The 21,628-nt window shown below is 41.5% G+C and overlaps 1 protein-coding gene across 9 annotated transcripts in view; it reads left to right on the top strand.

Moving 5' to 3' along the window:
- Positions 1-449: 449 nt before the first annotated feature.
- The window catches only part of nrxn3a (neurexin 3a), a 125,299-nt gene continuing 104,120 nt past the window's right edge, over positions 450-21,628 (top strand). For all 9 annotated transcript variants that reach the window (XR_011079371.1, XR_011079370.1, XR_011079368.1 and 6 more), the window contains exons 1-2: positions 450-640; positions 14,804-15,907. Coding sequence is in view for 5 of the 9 variants with exons in the window: in XM_068595467.1 (XP_068451568.1) it covers positions 15,223-15,907 (685 nt within the window). In the remaining 4 variants the exon portion in view is untranslated. The remainder of the gene's footprint in view (positions 641-14,803; positions 15,908-21,628) is intronic.

Raw genomic sequence — 21,628 nt, 5'->3', positions numbered from 1 at the left:
TAACCTTTCAGATCCTCCCAGTTGACCTTTTGGTTGCATGATTCTGTGTTGATTTCTTATTTTGAGCTCTGAAATAAACTCATAAACTGACCCTCTCTGCACAAATCATGAGACCTTCTGTTTTATAAGAGCCTGAAGTGCACTGACACAGTCACGTGTGTGTGTGTGTGTGTGTGTGTGTGTGTGTGTGTGTGCGCGCGCGCGCGCGCGTGCTTGTCTTTGTGTGTATGTCTGTTCGTGTGTGTGTGTCTGTTCGTTCGTGTGTGTGTGTGTGTGTGTGTGTGTGTGTGTGTGTGTGTGTGTGTGTGTGTGTGTGTGTGTGTGTGTGTGTCTGTCTGTCTGTCTGTACGGGCGTGCGTAGGATCTACGAGCCGCTACGCCTTTAATGCCGTATGCTGAGTAGAGGGCGGACCCGAGTAGCCCGTGTGTGCGTGCGCGCGCCTCTTGTCGGCAGCTGCTGTGAGTCGCACAGAGCTAACGGCCGCCTGTGCGCGTGGTGCACCTGTAAGGAGCGAGAACCGCCCGGTACCAGCTCGCGCTCACTGCTGCTTTTAACGGGATCCTGGATTTAAAAACTACGGCTGAGGACTTTATAGCTGCCTTTGAACAGTTGGATACTCCGGAGAAATGCTTGACTAAGGTCAGTACGCCGTCTCCTCCCTACCTGTCGTGTTGCATTAATACAGAGACGCGGGAGCAAGTCCCACGGAACATAGCAAGAAAACAGGCAGGTTTCCTCCAGACAGGTACCGTGGAACTTGACACCGTACAGGACACTTTTTCCGGCGTGTGCGCCATGGAGCGTTGGACATGGCGGAGTGGAGCAGGCACGAGTCTCCTTGAAGGAAAAGCGCGTTTGAGGGATTGGAAATGGGAATATGTGCGACGTTGGCCTCTCCATTGCCCGCGGCAGGCGGTTAGAATGACACACGTCAACTCCTCCCTGAGGCGATGCTTTCTATATGAATGATCCATTTTTATTTTATTTCTATTTCATCTTTGGCACACGACCACGCGTGTCTATCAAATAGGAAGAGCATAACCCTGTAAAACAGACCTGAACCACGAAGCAGATTTCCTTCACCTTGTTTAGGATGATGAATAATAAATAGCATCACGCCAGGTGTCCAGTGTCACATTGTTCTCGAGCAGCTTCGTGTTCGCGTGCCCGCCACGCAGCGGAGCCTCCGGGCAGCCCAGGTGCTTGTTGGTGGACCTGGAGCTTTAGACCAGCCGTGTGACGCGTGACCTTCTGTGGGAGCGAGGCTCAGCACCAGCAGCGAGACCTTCACATTCCTCCATCATCCTCCGGGTCCAGGTTCCTCAACCCAGTTGCTGTTTTTTTTTTGTTTTTTTACTGGCGAGTCCAACGGGTGTCTCTGTTTTCGATATTTCATGAACTCCATCAAATACAACCACCTGGTTTAAAATGATTATCTTAAACGACATGGCCTCGAAATATCGAAATAAATTCTACCGAGCCGTTAGTATTTTTGAAAAGGTGTCGTTTGAATGATGGAGTGTGAAGAACATTTTAGGAAAGCATAATTATGATCTGCATTCTTTCCGTCGGATCGAATGGCGTCGCGGTCCGCAGGAGGACTGGGGGTTCTGCTCATGTGGGTCTGCCCACTCAGCGGGACCCAATCCACTCTCTGATACGCGGGTTTAAAGCCAGTTGGGCCTCAGACCCGCGCGGGATTTTAATATCTCGTTGAGCTCTGCCTTTTTTATTATTATTATTTAGGCTTCACTGCGACGAATGAACGCGCTGGTGATGCAGCAGATCAGGTCTCTTCATTGCGGCCTTATGCAGTGCGCTATATGCAGTGCGCCCTATGTAGTGTGCGCCATACTCGGTGCGCCACATGCAGAGTGCGCCACAAAACGGTGCGCCACAAAACAGTGCGCCATGTCGCTGCTCCTGAGCTGCGGCTCGGCCTCCGCTCTACTGGAGCTGTGTAGAACCGTGGGAGCTGAGGCTAAATATGTGCTGAGTGACAGATCATTCTAGTTTGTATTCATCGATGCAGCACACATTTTTTGATGTGCAGGATTTTAAGAGTTAATATGATTTGATGATATTGTGCATGCATCGCTACCTCGGCTCCAGAACGGGCGCGCCCGCAGAGAGGCGCTTCTTCCCGCACAGGCCCAACGGGCCTCATCCTGCTCATCTGCAACAAAACACTTCCATGTCATATGTTTCGAGAAAGAAAACAATGTGTGCTTTCCTTTGGTTTAAACGATCGTTAATTATTTGTTCGTCATTTAAAAAAAAATTTGATCGGAGTTTAATGAAATCTGACTGGATTAAATAGCATTTGTAAATGCCTAGTCGCTATATTAAATGGGCTTTTTTTTTTTACACTGATCCTCTTCGGGTCTCCGACATGGACGCTGCGTATTTTGATCAAAGCGTGAACCCGCTCTGGGTGTAATGTTCCTCCCGGTAGAGGCAGGCAGTCAGGCTGACGTGTCCGTCCAGGCGCAGGAGCCAAGATGTTGAGACTCTGTCTTTATCCGCTCTGTTCCTGCGTTAGACTGTCTCACTCCTTGCCGTTTTTATTTTTTATTTTTAAAGGTATTAATAGTGTGTGACATTGCTGGATCATGAATATTTATCTTCCATATTAAAATATCTGTCGTGCCATCTTTACAGTCACCATTTTAAATAAGATGTTCAACTATAAATAAAAGGGAAAAGAAAAATGATTCTCCCTCTTCGGTAAATATTTCTGATTAATCCAGACCTGCAGGCATGCAATCATTTATATGATTATATTATTATTATCAGCATTTCTGCTGATGGACCAGTTTCAGTATTGTGAAGAAAAGAAAAGAAAAGCCAATCAGTCATAATAAAACAAGTAAATGGCACAACGTGATGTTCTCTAACCTGCTGGGGATGAGGTGTTTGTGGGTGTGTTCTCTGAGTAGTGATGGAGCTATATCCACGCTGTGGTGTGTGTGGTGTGCGCGTGCACGCGCGCAATCTAACTGGGTGATGTAATGCCATGAAGGGTGCTGCAGCAGAACCACGGAGCCCAGAGAAGGCGTGTCCTGCCTGCAGAGTAGCTGGAGAACAACACACACACCCTTCATCTTTCACTTCCAATGCACGGCTTTTTATACGTCTGTTTCTATTTCTCTGTTTAAAAATGAGCAGCACATGCAGAGAAAGGGTCAATACAAAAATGTGGACATATATAAAAATAGTGATAATATTAGGATAATTTCTCTGATTTATTTCATTTAAAAAAAACAACCCAGTCTCTGTATTACTGTCCTTATGCTCATGAAGGCCATCTTGTCTTTTGCATGTTGCCGAGATGCTTTTGTCCAGACTAACTACATGTTACAGAGATCATCAGTGTATTTAAAATCTCCGGGTGCCTGATGCCCTTGTAGACTTTGTTGTAGTCCTGTCTTGTATTTATCCATAAAGCGAGTCTCCTGAGCCTTTACTATATCACAGCATTATAATACATTGATTGAATCATGCATGAGAATGTTGTTCATATCCTCTTAGCTCCGCCTTACATTGAAGAGATACTCACCTAAGATGGTGGGTACCTGCAGTTCTATTACCTACAAAAGGTTTGTGGCTGAATTGTGATGAAGAGAAAAGACGAAGAGTGGAGCTGGGTGTTAGATGCGACGCGTGAGTAAGAGTAAATGAGGTGGAACATCAGTCTCTATAATCTACCTTCTGCTGTCTCTCCTCCCCTCACTGTCATGTTGCATATCCTGGTCAAATGTTTCCTGCAGCAACAAAGACCGGCAAAAGAAAATGGCACCTCTGTGAATTTGTTGAGGGACGTCAATGCGGCGGCCGTGTGTTCATGCATTGGCCTCACACAGAACGATTTCAGCAAATCAGAAACATTGCAGCCTGTCCTTTTTGAGATATCATCTGCAAGCTGTGGAGGACATTTTGTCAGTGTGTCTGGACAGCGCCCCTGCTTGTGTGTTTTTGTGAGACGAGTGTGTGATCAGGGCACCTGCTGTAAAATTGCTGGCAAGTGGCGTCCATTTAAACGCAATGGGCCTACCGGCGGGCTGCTTTTATTTGCATTTACACACACACACGCCCTCCGTCCCAGTCTGTGTCCTGTTAATAGGATCCAATGTGCGGCTGCCTTTTGTCAGTGTGTGTGTGTGGACTCGTCCCTGTGGGGTTCGTCAAAGGAGCCTTTCAACGAGAACAATGATCCGTGCCGTTTAGCCTTTTAACCCCTGATGCTCCCCACACGGCCACAAAAGACACACACGCACACACACACACACACACACACACACACACACACACACACACACACACACACTCTCAGACAGATAATGTCAGAATAAGTCTGCGTTTGTAAACACAAGTGCAGTGTTTATACTTTAAGTGTGAACAAACAGAAAGACAAGAGCCTGTTGTGCGCTCAGATAGTGATTCATATTAGCTGAAACGATCAATTGAAAATACTAAATATACATAATGCAGGACTGTTGGGAAAATACTGCCTCAGCCGCAAAGAAACACCAGTAACACCAATACAAAATGTATCAACATAAGTTTGGCTGATATGAGATTTTAAAGGCTAATCCACGTATCATTTTTGGACTGAGGCAGCAGAAAATTGATATTTTCAACTTTTTCAGCACTTTTGGCTTTACAATTAAGCACAGTTGAAAACTGTAAAATATATATTTCTTTAATTGTTGAAGAGAATACCAAAAGAGTTATGTTTGAAAATAAACCAATCCCACCTGGCATATGTATGTATGTATATATATATATATATATATATATATATATATATATATATATATATATATATATATATATATATATATATATAGGTGGGTGTAATAATGGTCAGTATTTCATAAAATAAAAGAAAGAATAAAATATGAACATGACAATTGATGAGGTTCTTAGTACAAGAGGAACTGATGAGAAGGTTCTGGTGACAAGCTTATGGTCTAAATTGTTTGTTGGAGGAGATACATTTCTAATATGTATACTATTAGTATTTTGTATACTATATGTACAAACCCATAAAGGCTATTTTTTTAAAATAGTTATATTTAATTAAGAATGCATTATTAATAGATTGGAGTATAAATAGACAGTAACACACAGGACCATTCCCAAATTAGTTTATACTGACCATTAAATATGTTTCTATTGCACCCCAGTATGGGGCTGTATCACATTATGGGTAATATTATCATTATGAATGGCCAATTGAATAAATAATTGTACACAGTTGCCTAGATTTTCAATAAATCATACGTTTTTTTATATTGCAAAATGATGGAATTGCTATAGCTTTAGAGTTTAGAGCTTCACCGTGATGAAGACATCTGCAGAAAGATGTAGAATGTAGCAAAGAGAAGATACGTTAACTGAACGATGAAGGCTGACAAAACACCTGCATGGCCAATGCTTTATAATATAAAGCTGGTTAATGATTTATATAGTCATGATGTCTGTGTTGCTAAGAAACTATCTAAAATATATTGAGATTAAATCTAATGTTTGAGTGAATATTCTAAAAACTACACATGCCTGTTTCCATGTCTGTGACAATTATTACATGGTCGTCTAATTTTGATTATTTATGTGATCATTTTCTCAATTCCACAACCCAGGGAACTTTAAGCCCACGTTCAAAATGCTGCAACAAATATAAAGTGAGTAGTGTGTTTCCATCTATGAGGACAAATAGAAGCTTGGCTGCTGTTTCTGCTATTGGGTAGTTTTCTTCTTTCCATTTTGGAGATGTGTTGATGCCTGTCCGGACTTCTGTTGGTATTGCAGCTAAAAAAAATACAAATGAGAAAATTGATTAGTCTATTGGTATTTATCAAAGATAATATTGATTCAATTAAATAAATTTAACTTTGAGTTCCACGTGTCCTTCGTCAGACCTACATGCTGTTCTTTAAGATTGCTTTTAAATATGCATCAAGTTTACATTTTAAGAGTTGTCAAACTAGCAGCTGTTATGGAGCAGTGAAATAAATGTATTCCCTTATCAATATGGTAAAATAAATGTATTCCCTTATCAATATAACAGCTGGTTATGTTCTGAAAGCATTCCTTGTGGCTTTTTGCTGGAAACAAACAACATTGTTGCTAAAGATGGATTAAAATATGAATTCATATACCTTTTTATAGACAGAAATATTACCGATACGCATAGGACCATAAACAAACTTGGCCAGACGCATTTCATTTTGGACCTTTTAAGAATGCATCCTAAAGCCAGTCCAGAGTCTGACATAAGAAATACCTCTGCTCAGAGAATCGGACCTTGAAAAAGCAAGAAGTAGCTGACCAGCAATTGTCAGATGTTAAGAGATCCATTCTGTCCTCTTGGGCTAGTCCAAAGTGATTTCTAAAGTGTAGGGGAACCAGTGCAAAGATGTGAGGAAAGGTGTGATGTATTACATTTAGTTAATGGGCATGAAAAGGCTGCTAGCAGAATTCTGAACCAGCTTAGCCAAGGAAGTTGTTTTTGACTGAGGCAGGAATGGGTATCTGCACAATTATAGTGCGGATATCTATTCTATATCTATTATTCTACCAGTTTAAGCTTTTTGATACTTTCAGCACCTTATTTCAGATAAAGTCAGATGGTTATCCTGCACTTGACTGAGACAGTAATATAAGGAGTTGCAATAAGGAAGTCTTTAAAAAAATGCACATATGACCTTCTTAAAGTAAGGTTGGAGTCAAATAGGACTCGCAGGTTTGAGGTGTCTGGCATAAGGAGCCCAGATAGTGCAGGTTGGACCAATCAGTAAAACCTCTGTTTGCTTGTTGTGTAGCTGTGGCTAGTTTTCATACATCCACTCTTTTAATTCATTTAGGCAATTATGCAGGGCCATGAGGCTATTTGAGCCATTAGGAATGCTGGACAAATACAGCTAGGTCTCATTTGCATAACAGTAAGACGACGATGTTATGTTTTTGTGTGACCCAGTGGAAGCATGCAAAGTGAGAGGACTGGACCCACAATATAACCTTGTGGGACTGTGCCTGTAATGTGCCAGTTGTAAACAGGACATGTTATACTGACGAAAACCCTCTAAAAGTTAAAAATAATGTCATAATCTATTATGTCGAAGGCCACATTGAAATCAAGAAGAGCGTAAATAAAACAGAGTACTGCATTTACTTTTAAAAGAGGGTCATTAGTCTGTTTTATGTGAGCTGTCTCTGTATTGTGTGGAGAAAAAAAACAAAAGCCTGATTAGAATTTATCTAAAATGCCGTTGTTATTTTAAAAAGGATTTTTTTGTGTGTTTTTTTTTTTCCTTTTCTAGAACTTTTGATGAAAATAGCAATTTACAGATGGGCCACAGGGTCAAGGCCAGATTCTTTTAAGGGATTGTATAACAGCATGTTAAACACTTGACGGAACGTTTGCAGTGACTAATGAGCTATTTATGATAATGGGGGTTCCCACAGTGCCGGTGAGCTCTTTAAAAGATGTTTTGGGATTACAACTAGAGTGCAAGTTGTTGATTTCATGCCTTTTTACTAATTCTTTCAGATTTCTACAAAATGAGAGAAAACTGAGGCTATAACAGATATCTTGAGCCGGTTGAGCTCTCAAAATAAGCTCTGACATCTGTGATCTCATTTAGAAAATGTATTTTCAGTGACTCCTAACAGAAGCATTTGGTTTATGTTACTGAAGTTTAATAGGAGCAATAAAATCCAGAATGGAGGCACAGTTTTTATTCCAGAGAGTCAATGACACGACAGTGATAGTCATCAGTGGTAGTAGTGTTGACCTACTGTTCAAAACTACTGTTGTGACCGTATGAGATTTGTACATGTCAATAATAATATAAATTATGATTTCGAAAAATATATTTCCATCTCCTATTTGTGGCAGAGACTCACTTCCATCCTGCTTTTCTAACTGTATATTACAAATGAATCCATGCAGTAGACTTAGGGAAACTGGTACCGTCTGGCTGCGGCCCCTGTCTAAGAGGTTTTTCGCTACCAACTCTGGAAGACTTTTCCGTATTTCTCGGGGACGCTAGGGTCATGGAATCTGAGTGAGCAATGTCAAAAGCTTCCATTGTGGGTTGCAGCTACAGCTGTTGGGTGTGGGAGGAATTATCAGACTAGTGAGGACTTTTGGTTGGCAAACTGTTAGACGACTCATAAGTGGAAAGCTGGACTTTGCTGTCTTCAGCAGGGTAAAAGAACTGCGGACCTGGACTTGGGATATTGTCGAGGGATGAAAAGAGCACATTAAGGAGCTCCTGACCCAACTAAAATGTCCTCCATGCAGTAGCAGAGTTTCAACACTAAGATAAGATCCATTTTTACGAATGGCAGAAGTTGCTGATGTAGTCAACTTACTTGCGTGAGAGCTATGTCCGTAACATCGGCATAAAGCCAAACATGTTTTTTGTGCATGTTGGCCTCCAGCAGGGTTGTCCCTTGTCACCAATCCCTTACATGGACAAGATTTCATGGAGCAGCCGGGGAGTAGAGTGACCTCAGCATTGTGTTGCTCTTTGCAGATTATGTGGTTCTGATGGGTCCTTCAGATTGTGACTTTCAGACCACACTGGGCCTGTTTGCTGTCAAGTGTGAAGCGGTCGGGATGAGAGTCAGTAATTCCATCTCTGAAGCCGTATTTCTTGGTTAAATTAAGTTTTATCCATAAGTATTAGATGTTCGATTGATACTGACATTCACAAGCAGTTCAGTGTGGCGTCAGTTGAGCTGCCGTTTTTTTTTTTTTTTTTTTTTACAGTATTATGAATACAATATCTAATAATATTATAAAATAACAAAACTTTATTTTTAGATGGACAGACAAAGAATCCTTGCTTTTTGTCTATTTAAGTTATTATATTATGTAAGTCAAGTAGTAAGGAATATTCACTCTATATGCAGCCTTGCATTTGCGATATGGCAAAAGGATGGCACCAAAATTATTCACATCATTCACCATAACCCACTCTTTCGCAGTATACTTATCAGGTCTATTAAAGTAGAGAAAAACAGCTGTGCTGATTAATCCTCAGCATTTGTCACCTCAGAGATGAGATCAGGGTATACAAAGCCTTTTTCGGTTGATGTTGCCAGAGAGTTATGCAACCATACGGCAAGTTTTTAAACCTGCTCGGAAAACAACTAATGGATGACAAAATGACATTGAAATGACAAACAACAAGGCTCACAAACCCAGGCAACTTGTACTACTACTTTGCTGGCTTGAAAGTTAGCGCAAGCTAAAATGGCTGCAAGCCCTACTCCTTCATCTTAGTTACTGCAAAAGCTCACTTTGGCGGAAGCGACCATTAAATCCTTGCAGTCCCAGAATTAACTTCTCTACGATCGTGTGGAGTACCTGGAAAACAGGCCCCGAAGATCCAACCCGCGCATCTTGAATGTACCAGAAGGCAACCAAACTGGCAGGGAACTGAAGCAGTTTCTTGCGGACATGCTAATGGAGACGGCGGCGTTCACTTCTCCGCTGATTGATCGTACACATTGGACTGGACCGGTTCCAGAACGAGGGTCCACCAAGTCCAGATCTTTTATTGTGTGCTTTCACAACTCCTCGGTTAAGGGCAAAATACTAAGACGGGCCATGAAACACAAATTTAAGTTTCGCAATGGGACTTTGAGAGTGTACCAGGACATGAGCGCTTCCCTTGCCAAAAAGAGAGCGTCTTTCAAAGATATTATGCAAGAACTTTACAGAAAAGGAGTCTGCTTTGGACTGCTATACCCGGCCCTCCTGCGCGTCACCTTTGAACTAGAAACTGTCAACTTCGACACCCCGGAAGAAGCAAAAGCCTTACGACTGACGGATAACCGGCTAACAAAGTCATGATCACTGTCATATAAACAGGTACACGAGTGGTGAGATGTACGTGGCTGTCCGCGTAGGTACCGAATCCACGGCCCGCCACTTTAAAACCACCTTCAAAAATGGCAAAAACCTTGTTGCCTTTTATGGATCCGGTCGGACGTCTGGATCCCTGGAGGTTATCTGAACCCCACCGATAAGACTTTTTCTTTCTACTCACATACCCACTAATTCTACTCTCGAAAAGATTTTTTTTATTGATAAAACCCTCCTTCCATCAGTGGCGAATACAGAATACTCTGCAATAGAGTCTGACCATGCACCAGTAATTCTAGATTTATCATTTAATCTCCTACAGAAACCCCGATCTGTATTTAGGTTTAACTCTCTTCTGCTTGGGAATAAGACATTTTGTGAATTGCTAAACAGAGTCATTGATGAGTTTATTATGAATCACCAAAAACACAACGTATCCCCTTCTCTTCTGTGGTAGATTCTTAAAGCGCTCATAAGGGGCAAAATCATAGCCTTTTCATAGTTGCCTAACTTACAAAAGGAGTATGACTTACTGTCCACACGCTCGTAGATTCCAGTAAAGAACATGGTGAGAAAGCAGGGAGATTGCTCGTGCACCAACTCAAAGTTAAATCTACCTCTCAGCAAATATCACAAATTAAAAACGTATCTGATGATGTGACAGTAATTCCATCTGAAATTAATGATGCCTTCAGGGATTATTACTCTAATGTTTATAAACCAGAAAGCCCACCCAACAACACAGACATGGAAAAGTTCCTTGAGGGTCTTATATTTCTGAATATTGATGACGGCCAAGAAAGGAAACTAAACCATGTCATGATTTGAGTTTTCTGTTTCATTTTGTAGTCTTGCATCCTCTTGTGTCTCTGCACTTCCTGCCCTTGTTATTGTCTGTGATTGCCTGTCTACCTGGTTCCTGATTGTGTATTCCCATCACTTGTGTTGCCCTCATTGTGTCCACCTGTTTCGTTGTTCCTTGTTTACTTTGAACTGTTGCATGGGCATTTAGGTCCTCACTCTCCGAGCTTCCTGTGACAGACCAACCATTGAATACAAGTGAAATACTGGGATCAATTAAAGCTATACAAAGCGGCAGAGCACCTGGGCCAGATGGTTTCCCCGTTGAAATTTTTATGGAATTCTCAGATAAACTATTACCTCTTTTGCTTGATATATTCAATGATTCTTTAACCCGAGGTCTGCCACAAAGCCTGAAAAATGCATCAATTGCTCTGTTAAACCCTGGGAAAGATGCAAATGAATGTGGATCTTATCGACCAACTTCTGATGGAGCACAGATAATCGCCATATGCTGATGATTTATTAGTTTATATTTCAGACCCGGTGGAATTGGTCCTCACACTATTTGAAATCCTGATGCAATTTGGGACAATTTCTCAGGATATAAATGCTTCCCCTTTAACTATTTGGCAATAAAGACGCTGGGAATGCAGCTGCCTTTCCACAAGTGAGAGAGTCTGAATTCAAATATCTTGGCATGTAAAACACCTGTAAATTTGAGAGCTTATATATTAGGGATTTCTCTAAATTAATCAACAAAATGAAGACTGACTTTGATAGATGTAAAACCATTTATATTGTGACCAAGTCAAAAAATATCTACCTAAATTAATAATGACATATATCTATCTATAGATATCTATAGATAGATATCTATCTATAGATATCTATAGATAGATATCTATCTATCTATATAGATAGATAGATATACATAGATATATATATATATATATATATATATATATATATATATATATCTATATAGATATCTATATATATCTATCTCTCTCTCTCTCTCTCTCTCTCTCTATATATATATATCTATATATCTATCTATAGATATATATATAGATATACATGATTTTTCTGCGATTAATCGCATTATGCACCAAATTCAAGAATGGAGTAAAAACTAGTGTATTGCAGCTTTTATTTTAAAGTAATCTTATCAGAACAATACAACAGCACTCTGGAGCAACAGCAAGTTGACATACACACATATAGAGTTTATAAATATTTTTTCCACTCCTTCTTTGGTCCATGTTCAGTCTGTTGCTTACCTTAAAGATGTTAAAGACCAGCAATTGATTCACTTTATACAAAAGCAATAAGTGCTTTTCATGTTTTCGGTTCAGTTTTTCTTACTCAGTGAGAAAAGTCCAGTCTGTGTTGTCTTGAAGGACATCTAACAGGTTTCAGCGGCGGCTTTGCGCATGCGTGATTAATATTCAATCCGGGACGCGGAGCTTGCAGCGTGAGGCTGCCGGTGACCGCTTGTGAAGCTTTGAGAGGCGACTCGTTCGCGCGGTGCTTGTTGAGGACATAATCTACAGAACAATACGTGCTTTCACGTCTGGCTCAAGTCGGCAAATATTCCAATAATGCTACGGAAGCGCGAGGGAGGACCTAAATTAATCGCCTTCAAAGTAAAAATGTAATTCTGTGTTCACATCGAACGCGACAACATTTTTTGCGTCTACCGTATCAGTTGTGTCGCGCGACAAAAAAAGGGTGTTCACACTAAACGTAGCATGACTAATCGAGCCGCCACAAGGGGGGCCTGGCTTATCTCTGTAGCTTCTTCCTGGGAAAATAACGATCTTTTACGCTATAAACTGGAGAAAAAAAAAACACTAGTTCTGTTTTATACTTGTTGTGGAAGTCACAAAAACGTGGGAACATCAAACTCCATCGTGTCTGGGTTCATATTATTATCCAGAGTCCCACAACAGCGTCTGAATGACGGCTGCTATCATTGCTATCACCGGCAGAAGTTTGATTCAACAACAGGACGGCGGTGACGAGCGGAACATCTCAACGCAGATTGGCTGACGCAACTATGACTCAGGCGTTTTTGTCCCCGGAGTTAGGAAATTTCAACGCGCTGTTCGCCCTGTGGCAAACTCGCTGTTCGTGTCGCCTCAAACGCATCTGTCGCGTTGCTCGCCTGAAAATTTGCGTCTACGCAGCTCCAACGCAGCTGTGCATTGACTTTGCATGTAATCTGGTCGCTCGACCAAATTTTGTCGCGTTCTGTGTGAACACAGCATAAGAGTAGCCTGGTTAAAATACATCGAAGAGCCTTCTTGAGACCCTAGACGTGTGATTGGTCACAGGGCCCGCAAGACCATTAACATGCGCTGTGATTGGTCAGTGGGGCACCGTGACTTCTGTCTACCAGAAAACTAGGTGGTTGAACTCAGTAGGAAGATAGGAATTACATTTTTTATAGTTTTATACTCTCTGACTGAAGTAGACTTGGTGGTTGAATTACTGGCAATGCCTTTCTCACGGAGGACGTTCAAGAAAAGTCTAGAAGCTTCTATCTTTAACCTAGAATCAAAAAGCTGCTGGATTATGACTTGCTTGTGTACTGATGACGCCTTTCACACAGAGGATTTCGGAAATGTGGTGAGTGAAATGCTGGCTTTGTAACTTATTTTTTACATGTGCAGTCATATTTAATCATACACAGCGCTGCTGCTGGTTAGACCGGCGCAGCTCTGCCCTCCAAGGTGCAGTAGCTGTGTGCCGCTCAGCGCTGTGGCCGTCCACGCTGGTGGATGAAGAGGCTTCGGTCAGGCCTCGCACATTGTTCAACTGCAGAGTTTCCTCTTTTTTTTGCGTCATACGGTGGAGCGGCTCTGCGGGTCGGGTGTGACACTTTTTTTTCCCCCAGTCCGGCCGTGATGTGGACTACAGTGAAGGCCTATGGCCGAAAAGCACAGCCAGCCACTGGTGGACACTGATATGTCTGTGACAAGTTACTTGCCATACTATTTCATGAAAGATTTAGCTGGCTTTAGATACATTTTCACTGGGCTTTCGACTACATTAACTTATTTCCATATTGTTCCATTGTTCCATTATTCTCGTTGTCATCCTCACTGGGTTTTGCACAGGAGACATTAGAAGTATTTATTGGAAGTTTTTCTTTTATAGGTTTTAACTTACCCATTCCTGAATTCCCTGTAGAAATAGTAATGCCGTTTCTTCAGACAGCAGCCCTCTCATTTTATTGTCGGGGGTCATATTGGATTTACGACAAAATATATCAACTGATAAAATATGTATTATATGAATGAAACTGTCAGTATAGACAGTATATGCAGTATAGATTTTATGGTATAAGAGTTTGAATGTTAAAATAAACCAAAACAATAATATTTAAATGCCTACATGTGACTGCATCTATAATAGTAATAACACAAGTAGCCCACAGAGTATAATGACGTAAGTACAACTGTGAACCGACATGATGGTACATTAAGCACATTGTGGTGACACTGTATACATAGTATATAAACATCATGTATAACTGGTAGGCCCAGGCAGTTGCCCCCCCTGTGAGGGAAGCTCAAGTTAATACTCAGTACTTGGGTAAATGTGCTGAGTTACTTTATACTACCAAGTACCAGATACAAACCACAGGTAACTATAATGACAGTGGTTTTGTTTTTGGCTTTCTTTTTTACTCTTAGGGAAACTGCACTTATGTAACTTAATTAAATTGTACACCTGCATGTCCTGTGCTGCTGTCATGAGATTTAAAGCAAGGATGCCCCTCAGGATATGTGCTGCAGTAAAATCAATGCTGATGGACCCATCGTGTGGTCAATACACATTCAATACACATGACATCTATTGCATCTATCCAACCTGATAGAGGATCCTCCTCTGTTGCTCTCCTGAAAGTTTATTCCCTTTTCTCCCCATGAAATGTTTTTTTCTGTTTTTTGGGGAGTTGTTCCTGAACTGATGTGAGGTCCAGGGACAGAGCATGTCTATGTGTACAGATTGTAAAGCCCTGTGAGGAGAGTTTGTAATTTGTGATTTTGGACGATACAAAATAAACTGAATTGAATTGTAACACTCTGCCTCTCTTTTTCTGACAGTGATGGAAGTAAGAGAGGCCAGTGGATCCCTTGTCAGCTCCGTTTCCCAATAAACAACATGAAGGAAGAAATTCATCTCTCCTCTCAGAGAAGTCCATTCTATCAGACCTTGCACCACGAGTCTTGATAGCATCTGTTCTGCTGGTCCTCTCTTCAACCCTACGGACGAAAACATCACTTCCTCTATACGACCACCGCAACTACAGGCTACTGACCCTAAGACTGTTCCCACAACGACTGTTCTCCTGCTACTGCCCTTTTCCCTTTGAAAACATATTTTTATAAGAATTTATCAGAATATATCTCTGCACATATTGTTGATACAACTTTGGATCCCTGAAATTCAGTCTGACAAGCCTAAAATGTTAATCTGATTGACTTTCCCTCAGACACCTTGGATTAACACATTTTTTGCAGCTATGGGACTTGTACGTTTTTCTATCACTCTGCAAGTATTCCTCAGTGCATGTCTGGGACTGGAATTTTTAGGCACACCAGGTCAGTGGGCACGCTACCTCCGCTGGGACGCCAGCACCCGCGGTGACCTCAGCTTCCAGTTCAAGACGGAGGCCTCGGAGGCGCTACTGATGTACTTTGACGATGGCGGCTACTGTGACTTTCTCCAGCTGTCGGTGGTGGAGGGCCGACTGCAGCTTAGTTTCAGCATCGACTGCGCTGAAACCACAGTTGTGTCTGACAGACGGGTGGATGACAGCAGTTGGCACTTTTCCAGTGTGAGCAGGTATAACCTGCGCACAGTGCTGGTACTGGATGGCCAGGCCAAAGCAGATGAGGTGCGGCCGCAGCGTCAGTTCATGAAAATAGTCAGCGATCTATTCCTGGGTGGAGTGCCTCAGGATATCCGCAAAGGTGCGCTCACACTGCCTACGGTGCGAAACATGCAGCCCTTCAGGGGCTCAATTAAAGACCTCAAATATGGCATCTCACAGCCCCTTTTCCTGGGAAGCCTTAATGTGCCCCTGGAGTCAGAAGGGTGGTGCACGGTGAACCCATGTGAGAATGGAGGTACATGCTCGGTGGTGGATGGAGAACCGGTCTGTGACTGCTCCAGAACTGAATACAAGGGCCGCTTCTGCAGTGAAGGTAAACCATAACACAACGCATCCTATTGTCATTCACTCTGATAAGCGCTGGCAAGACTCCAACTGTGAAACAAATTCCCTCTCTTTCATTTTAAAATTAAGCAATTTTTTGTTGTGGTATTCTAATCATTTTACATTTTCATTTATTGCAATTTCAACTGAAGGCATTATGCCTAATTGGCTTCATGTCCACTGATCTTCCTGAGGGCTTGTTTGAGTTGCTGAAATGTGGCCAATAATTCAGAGGGCTGGGACCAGAGGCAGTTGAAGCTAATGAATAATTAGGAAAAAATCATCCACATAATCTTGGCTTCATTGAGTGTTCTTTCACATTTGGTGAATTGCAGCTGTCCCGCTCTGAAGTTTTTTTGTTTTGTTTTTCACGTGCAAGGATCCAACTGATTTTACCCGCACAATGTAAATGTTACTTTACAGGTTAATTACCAACAGCATGGATTGAAGGTTTCAGAGTTTTACTTCTTATTTGTGTATATCTCTCTATTGTGTGTGTGTGCGTGTGCGTGCACACGTGCGTGCATATTTGTGCGTGTGTGTATATGTATATGTGTGTGTGTGTGTGTGTGTGTGTAGTTGTATCTATGTGTGTGTGTGTGTGTGTGTGTGTGTGTGTGTGTGTGCGGTCCTGCAGTCAGTGATAAGACCCCTATAGAGACCTGGGCCTCCTGAGCCCCCTTTCTTCCCCCAATCACAAGATGGCAGGTGTTTTATATTGCATCCTTTTGTGCTGAGCATTTCACCAGCGCTGTTTCAATCGCTCCACAGCTGGCTGCACCAAGATCAAAATGGATTTCTATTCAAAAAGAGTCCTACTCATCCCCCGTCCCCCCAGTATTTCCTCCCTGTAGGCCTAAGAAAAGGCACTTTTGCTTGCTTTATGTAGAAACTTGGTATTCCTGTGATTTGATAAATCCTGAGTACTTAACATTCTGGATAATGCCTGTTTTGTGGTGGTAATTGGTGAACATGCAGTCAGCATCCTGGAAGCGCTGCTCTTTTTCTGGGCTCTGAAAAACCTCTTGTCATGTACTTAATTATTCACAATCAATACACATTCTCAGGCTGCTCCTAGCAGCTGAGGAGCACACAATGATCTGCCTCCTCATGAGATCATCAATACCACTTACATGAGAAAGTCTTTTCAATTAACTTAATTCACATCAGAGGTAATTTGTTGTAATATATTTGTTTAGTTATTTTTTTCCTCCATCTCTAAATTCGAGCGCTCTTCTTAACCTCTCACAAATTTGGAATTTACATCTCATTTGGGCTGACGCCAAATCCCCTGCACACAGACAAAGGGCAAGGGAATCTGGAATTTAAAGATAATGCTTTTTATCTATCTCTCCCGGAGTTTGAAATAAAGGATGGTGTGTGTTTGGGAAATGTGGGGGGTGGGGGGTGACAGGTGTGGGCTTCGAGGGGAGAAATGTTTTATCTTTTTATTAAGCGGAAGCCTTGCTCGTGTGTTAAGTATTAAAGAAAATCTGCTTTGTCATGCTGCTCCCTCCAATACGGCCCTCTCTGCTCTGAGTACCAGTCACATATTTTATGTTATGTTGGTACAGATTTGAGATCTGATTATGTTTTGCCCCATCATCCAGGCCTCTCAGATCCACTAATCTGCTCAATAGTTTAGCATGGGGGTCAGCAACCTTTCATATCCAAAGCCCTTTTTTCCACCCCAAAAAATGTGCCTGCAGCCGCAAAAGCTAATTGATATCATAGCTTCTAAAGTTTCATATATAGACATATTAGATATACAACAAATATATGTTGTTGTATTTATGTTGTGCTATTTTACCTGTTATAACAATATCAAACTCTAATTAGGAAGAAAAAATACATTCATGTGTCGCCTACATAGAGGTCAATTAAAAACTATGCGGTTGTTAAGTCCTATGTCCATATGGGGCTAATGTGGTAGAGCGTCCGTCCTGTATTCACAAGGTAGCAGGTTTGATACCTATCCTCCTCACGACATGCGATTTAAAAATGTTTCCATGTTAAAATCAAATTAAATTGAATCATAATTAGCTTGACAGCAACGTGACATGATGTGACAAACATTTTAGTTAAAACAATATTAATATGTTTATTCTTTACAGTAACACAGTATGACTTCAAGGTAAGAGTTCCCTTCGAAAGATTGTCTACTGTGCAAAAAATAAATAAAATATGTATATTTTTTATCAAAGCCTCATAGAGCTGCAACAGAGGAGCTGCAGAGCTGACCCCTGGCCGAGCAAAATATCCCCAGAAAATAAGTACTGATAGCATAGGCCTCTAAAGGGCTACCATAATGGGTTCTATGTTCTTTTTTCCCCAGTAGAGTGGATATAGTTGTAAGCTTAACATTAGTGTAATCTAACATTGTATGGCACTACTTTGGACTCTTTTTTTAGTTGAGAAGTGTTGAATGTTGTGGTCTCATACCTAGAACTGGTATTCCAGCTCTGGCATCTGTAGGTAGCGCTCCATATCCTCCCTCTCCAGACTCCCTCATCGTCTCACAGTTCTCTCCCCACAACACACACACACACACACACACACACACACACACACACACCACCTCATCGCCCTCTCCAGCCGCTCAGTGCTGTGATGCGTGACTCCCTGAGACATCGATGCGCGGGCGCTGGTGACCCTTGTTGGCTGATAGGCGCCTTTCCCAAACTTGATTTACGGCCTCCACGTTGGGACCTGTTCCCAGTGTTGATTTATGGCTTTCTCTCTGGCGTGTCGCCTGGCCGCCTCCTGCAGACACACAGGTGAGTAGAAGCAGGGAGCACTGATTGTTAATGGAGTTGATGAGACTGGCTGAGGTGGACTGGTAGGGGTTTTTGAATACATAGAGAATATATCATGCCTGAAAACAATAACAAAAAACCTGATGATTACTTTTCATCACATTTCTGACAAATATTCTAATGCACTTTTTTGTATTGTTGACACAAACATGAAATTAATACAGAGTGATGTGGAGGAAGTAGCAGCTCTAAAGGATCATATCAATAAAGACAAACCAACGCTGTCATCATTTACACTCCGTATTCTCTATCAGCCATATTCTCATATTGTATTCTCATATCGCATCAGTCAGGCTTTTTTATTTATTTATTACGATTACTGTTTTCATTGACTCATTAATGAGTCACTTTTACATTGTCATGTTTTTGCTAACCTTCAATCTAACTCAGCTCTTCCAATTTTTCAAATTTAAAGGCCACTCAAAACAGTATTTCAACTCCTTGTGGTCTTTATGACCAAAGATTACAAAAAAGTGTTACTTGAATCTGAATTAGAAACAGTTTTGACATTTGTTAAGCCTTTTAAGAAAGCAAAGTGAAATCATTTGGATCATTTTTTTTATTCATGTGCTTATTTATATTTTCTGTAAATATTTGTTTCTGACAAAGACCTAACCAAAGGTCCTTCAAATTAAAAGAAAAAATACATTATTGGTCCATGTCTTCTGGAACAACACAGGGGGTGCTTTGCTAATTCAGCTTCCTCGTGTCCGTCGTCATCCAGCCAGTGACCCAGATACTGATTACAACAAAAATCAAAGATCTCAGCCCTGTGCCACCCAGCCGACGGTCCACCCTCTGTATACCGTTGCCACCCCAACACGAGCAGATGGCTTCAGCAGCCCTCCCTCTCAGTTTCTCCAGTCACCCGTATGTTCATATTAACAGAAAGCATGGCTGCTGGTGAGGAGATGATGGCTGTTACAATATTGATGATGAAAATGCTAATAATCAAGACCTCTAAACTGTTAAGACTATTCTAGCGTGTGTGTGTTAACTCTTCAGTGTATTAGGCCTGTTTCTTTCTTTTACATCATTTTTTAAATTCACCTTTTGAAGGCACTTGCATAATATGATATATATATATATATATATATATATATATATATATATATATATATATATATATATATATATATATATATATATACATACATATATATATATATATTCATGTGTTACATCAAAAATTGCAGCTCTCTATATTATATAATTAATAATTTTGAGCCCCAAAGTACGGGACATGAGCTTCGAGAATTTAGCAGGTCTGTGTTCAAGTAGTGATTGTGACCAAAATTATAAAAATGGGACTGAGAAATGACTTCATACTGCAGATAATGCTTCATGGGGTGTGTGAAACTGAAATATGACCATTACAATATATATATTTTTAAATAAAAATATGTATTATACATTGAACAAATATATTTAAACAATATACATGTTCAGAAATAGAAAACAGACCCGGGCTGGTGGAGATGGCTGTGCTGGAGGGGCTGGTGGGTGTGAATCCTCGCTGTAAAATAAATGACTACTGCATTTAGTACCAAGTTTACTGAAAGAAAGTTGACTGATAGTAACAATAGTTACAATGGTCATAACGATTACGCAACGTGCTGTTTTACGGACACATATCGGAGATGTAGCACAAACTATGCTCACGGCATGAGCTAAATGTGTTAACTTTGCTAATGTAAATATACTATTGCCAAACAAAGTTTAGTAAACACACTTACCCATCTTTAAATGAATCCCTTCTGTCTGCATAGTCATTTCTGTCGCAGGAATCAAATCCTTCAGACTCTGAAGCTCTGCTGTCGTTCTCGTCGCTACTCACCAAAATCTCCGCCACTGCTTCCTCCGTTGTAAAGTGCGTCCACACCATGTTCTGAAGAATATATCAAGGGTTAAGGCTGATTGATACTCGGGTTTTACCCAGAGATGCAAGTACGCAAGACACGCATGGCCGACCATGCGTGGTAAAATCGGCCATTTTGCGTGCTTGCGTGCGTCACCCCAAATTTCTGACTATCCGTCAAAGCGACGCGAGCCGTACGCAGCCCGGAAGGCTGTGATTGGTCCGATAACCGCATCCTTTTTGAGTCTCATTTCCGGTTTCATAGCATAATACCGCTGTTTTTAAAAGCCATAAGAGGAACACGAACAATGGATCTTGTTGAAGAACGTTTGGCTAAAGAGGTCCACAAATATGAGCATTTATAAAACCCGTCTGGCGGGGGAAAAGGACACGCAGATGGAGGTGAATTCCTGGAGGGAGATATCTGTGAACGTCGGGGTTCATGTCGACTACGGTCGTTGCGCCACCTGCTGGTCTGGCGTATGGAAAACGCAGGGGAACTAAAAATCAAAACGGGTCCGTCAATCCGACTGCACGGCCAGCCGGAATTGGAGTTGCAGAAGTATAATTCAGCCTTTAGAGGACTTATGCTGCGTTCACACCGAACGCGACAACATTTTTCACGTCGCGTCTACCGTGTCAGTTGTGTCGCGCCACAAAAAAAGAGTGTTCACACCAAACGCAACATGACTAATCGAGCCGCCACAAAGGGGCGTGGCTTAGCTCTGTAGCTTCTCTCTGGAAAAATAACGATCTTTTACACTAAGGAAGAAATAACCACTAGTTCTGCTTTATACTTGTTGTGGAAGTCACAAAAACGTGGGAATATCAAACGCCCCTCTGTTTTGGTTCATAAAAACCATCTATAGCCGCACTCCAGGAAGTGCCTCTAGCTTACTACAACGGTAACTAGTCGTCATCCAGCATGGAAATAACCACTAGTTATGCTTTATACTGTGTAAATTCCACATACGTCAGAACATCAAACTCCATCGTGTCTGGGTTCATAATATCATCCGTAGTAACACAACAGCAT

This window comes from Clinocottus analis, unplaced genomic scaffold (genome assembly GCF_023055335.1).
Source record: "Clinocottus analis isolate CAN_PGR_092001 unplaced genomic scaffold, fCliAna1.0.p SCAF_30, whole genome shotgun sequence".
Classification (NCBI taxonomy): domain Eukaryota; kingdom Metazoa; phylum Chordata; class Actinopteri; order Perciformes; family Cottidae; genus Clinocottus; species Clinocottus analis.
The sequence above is the reverse complement of the archived record's forward strand: the minus strand, read 5'-3'. Positions and strand labels throughout refer to the sequence as shown.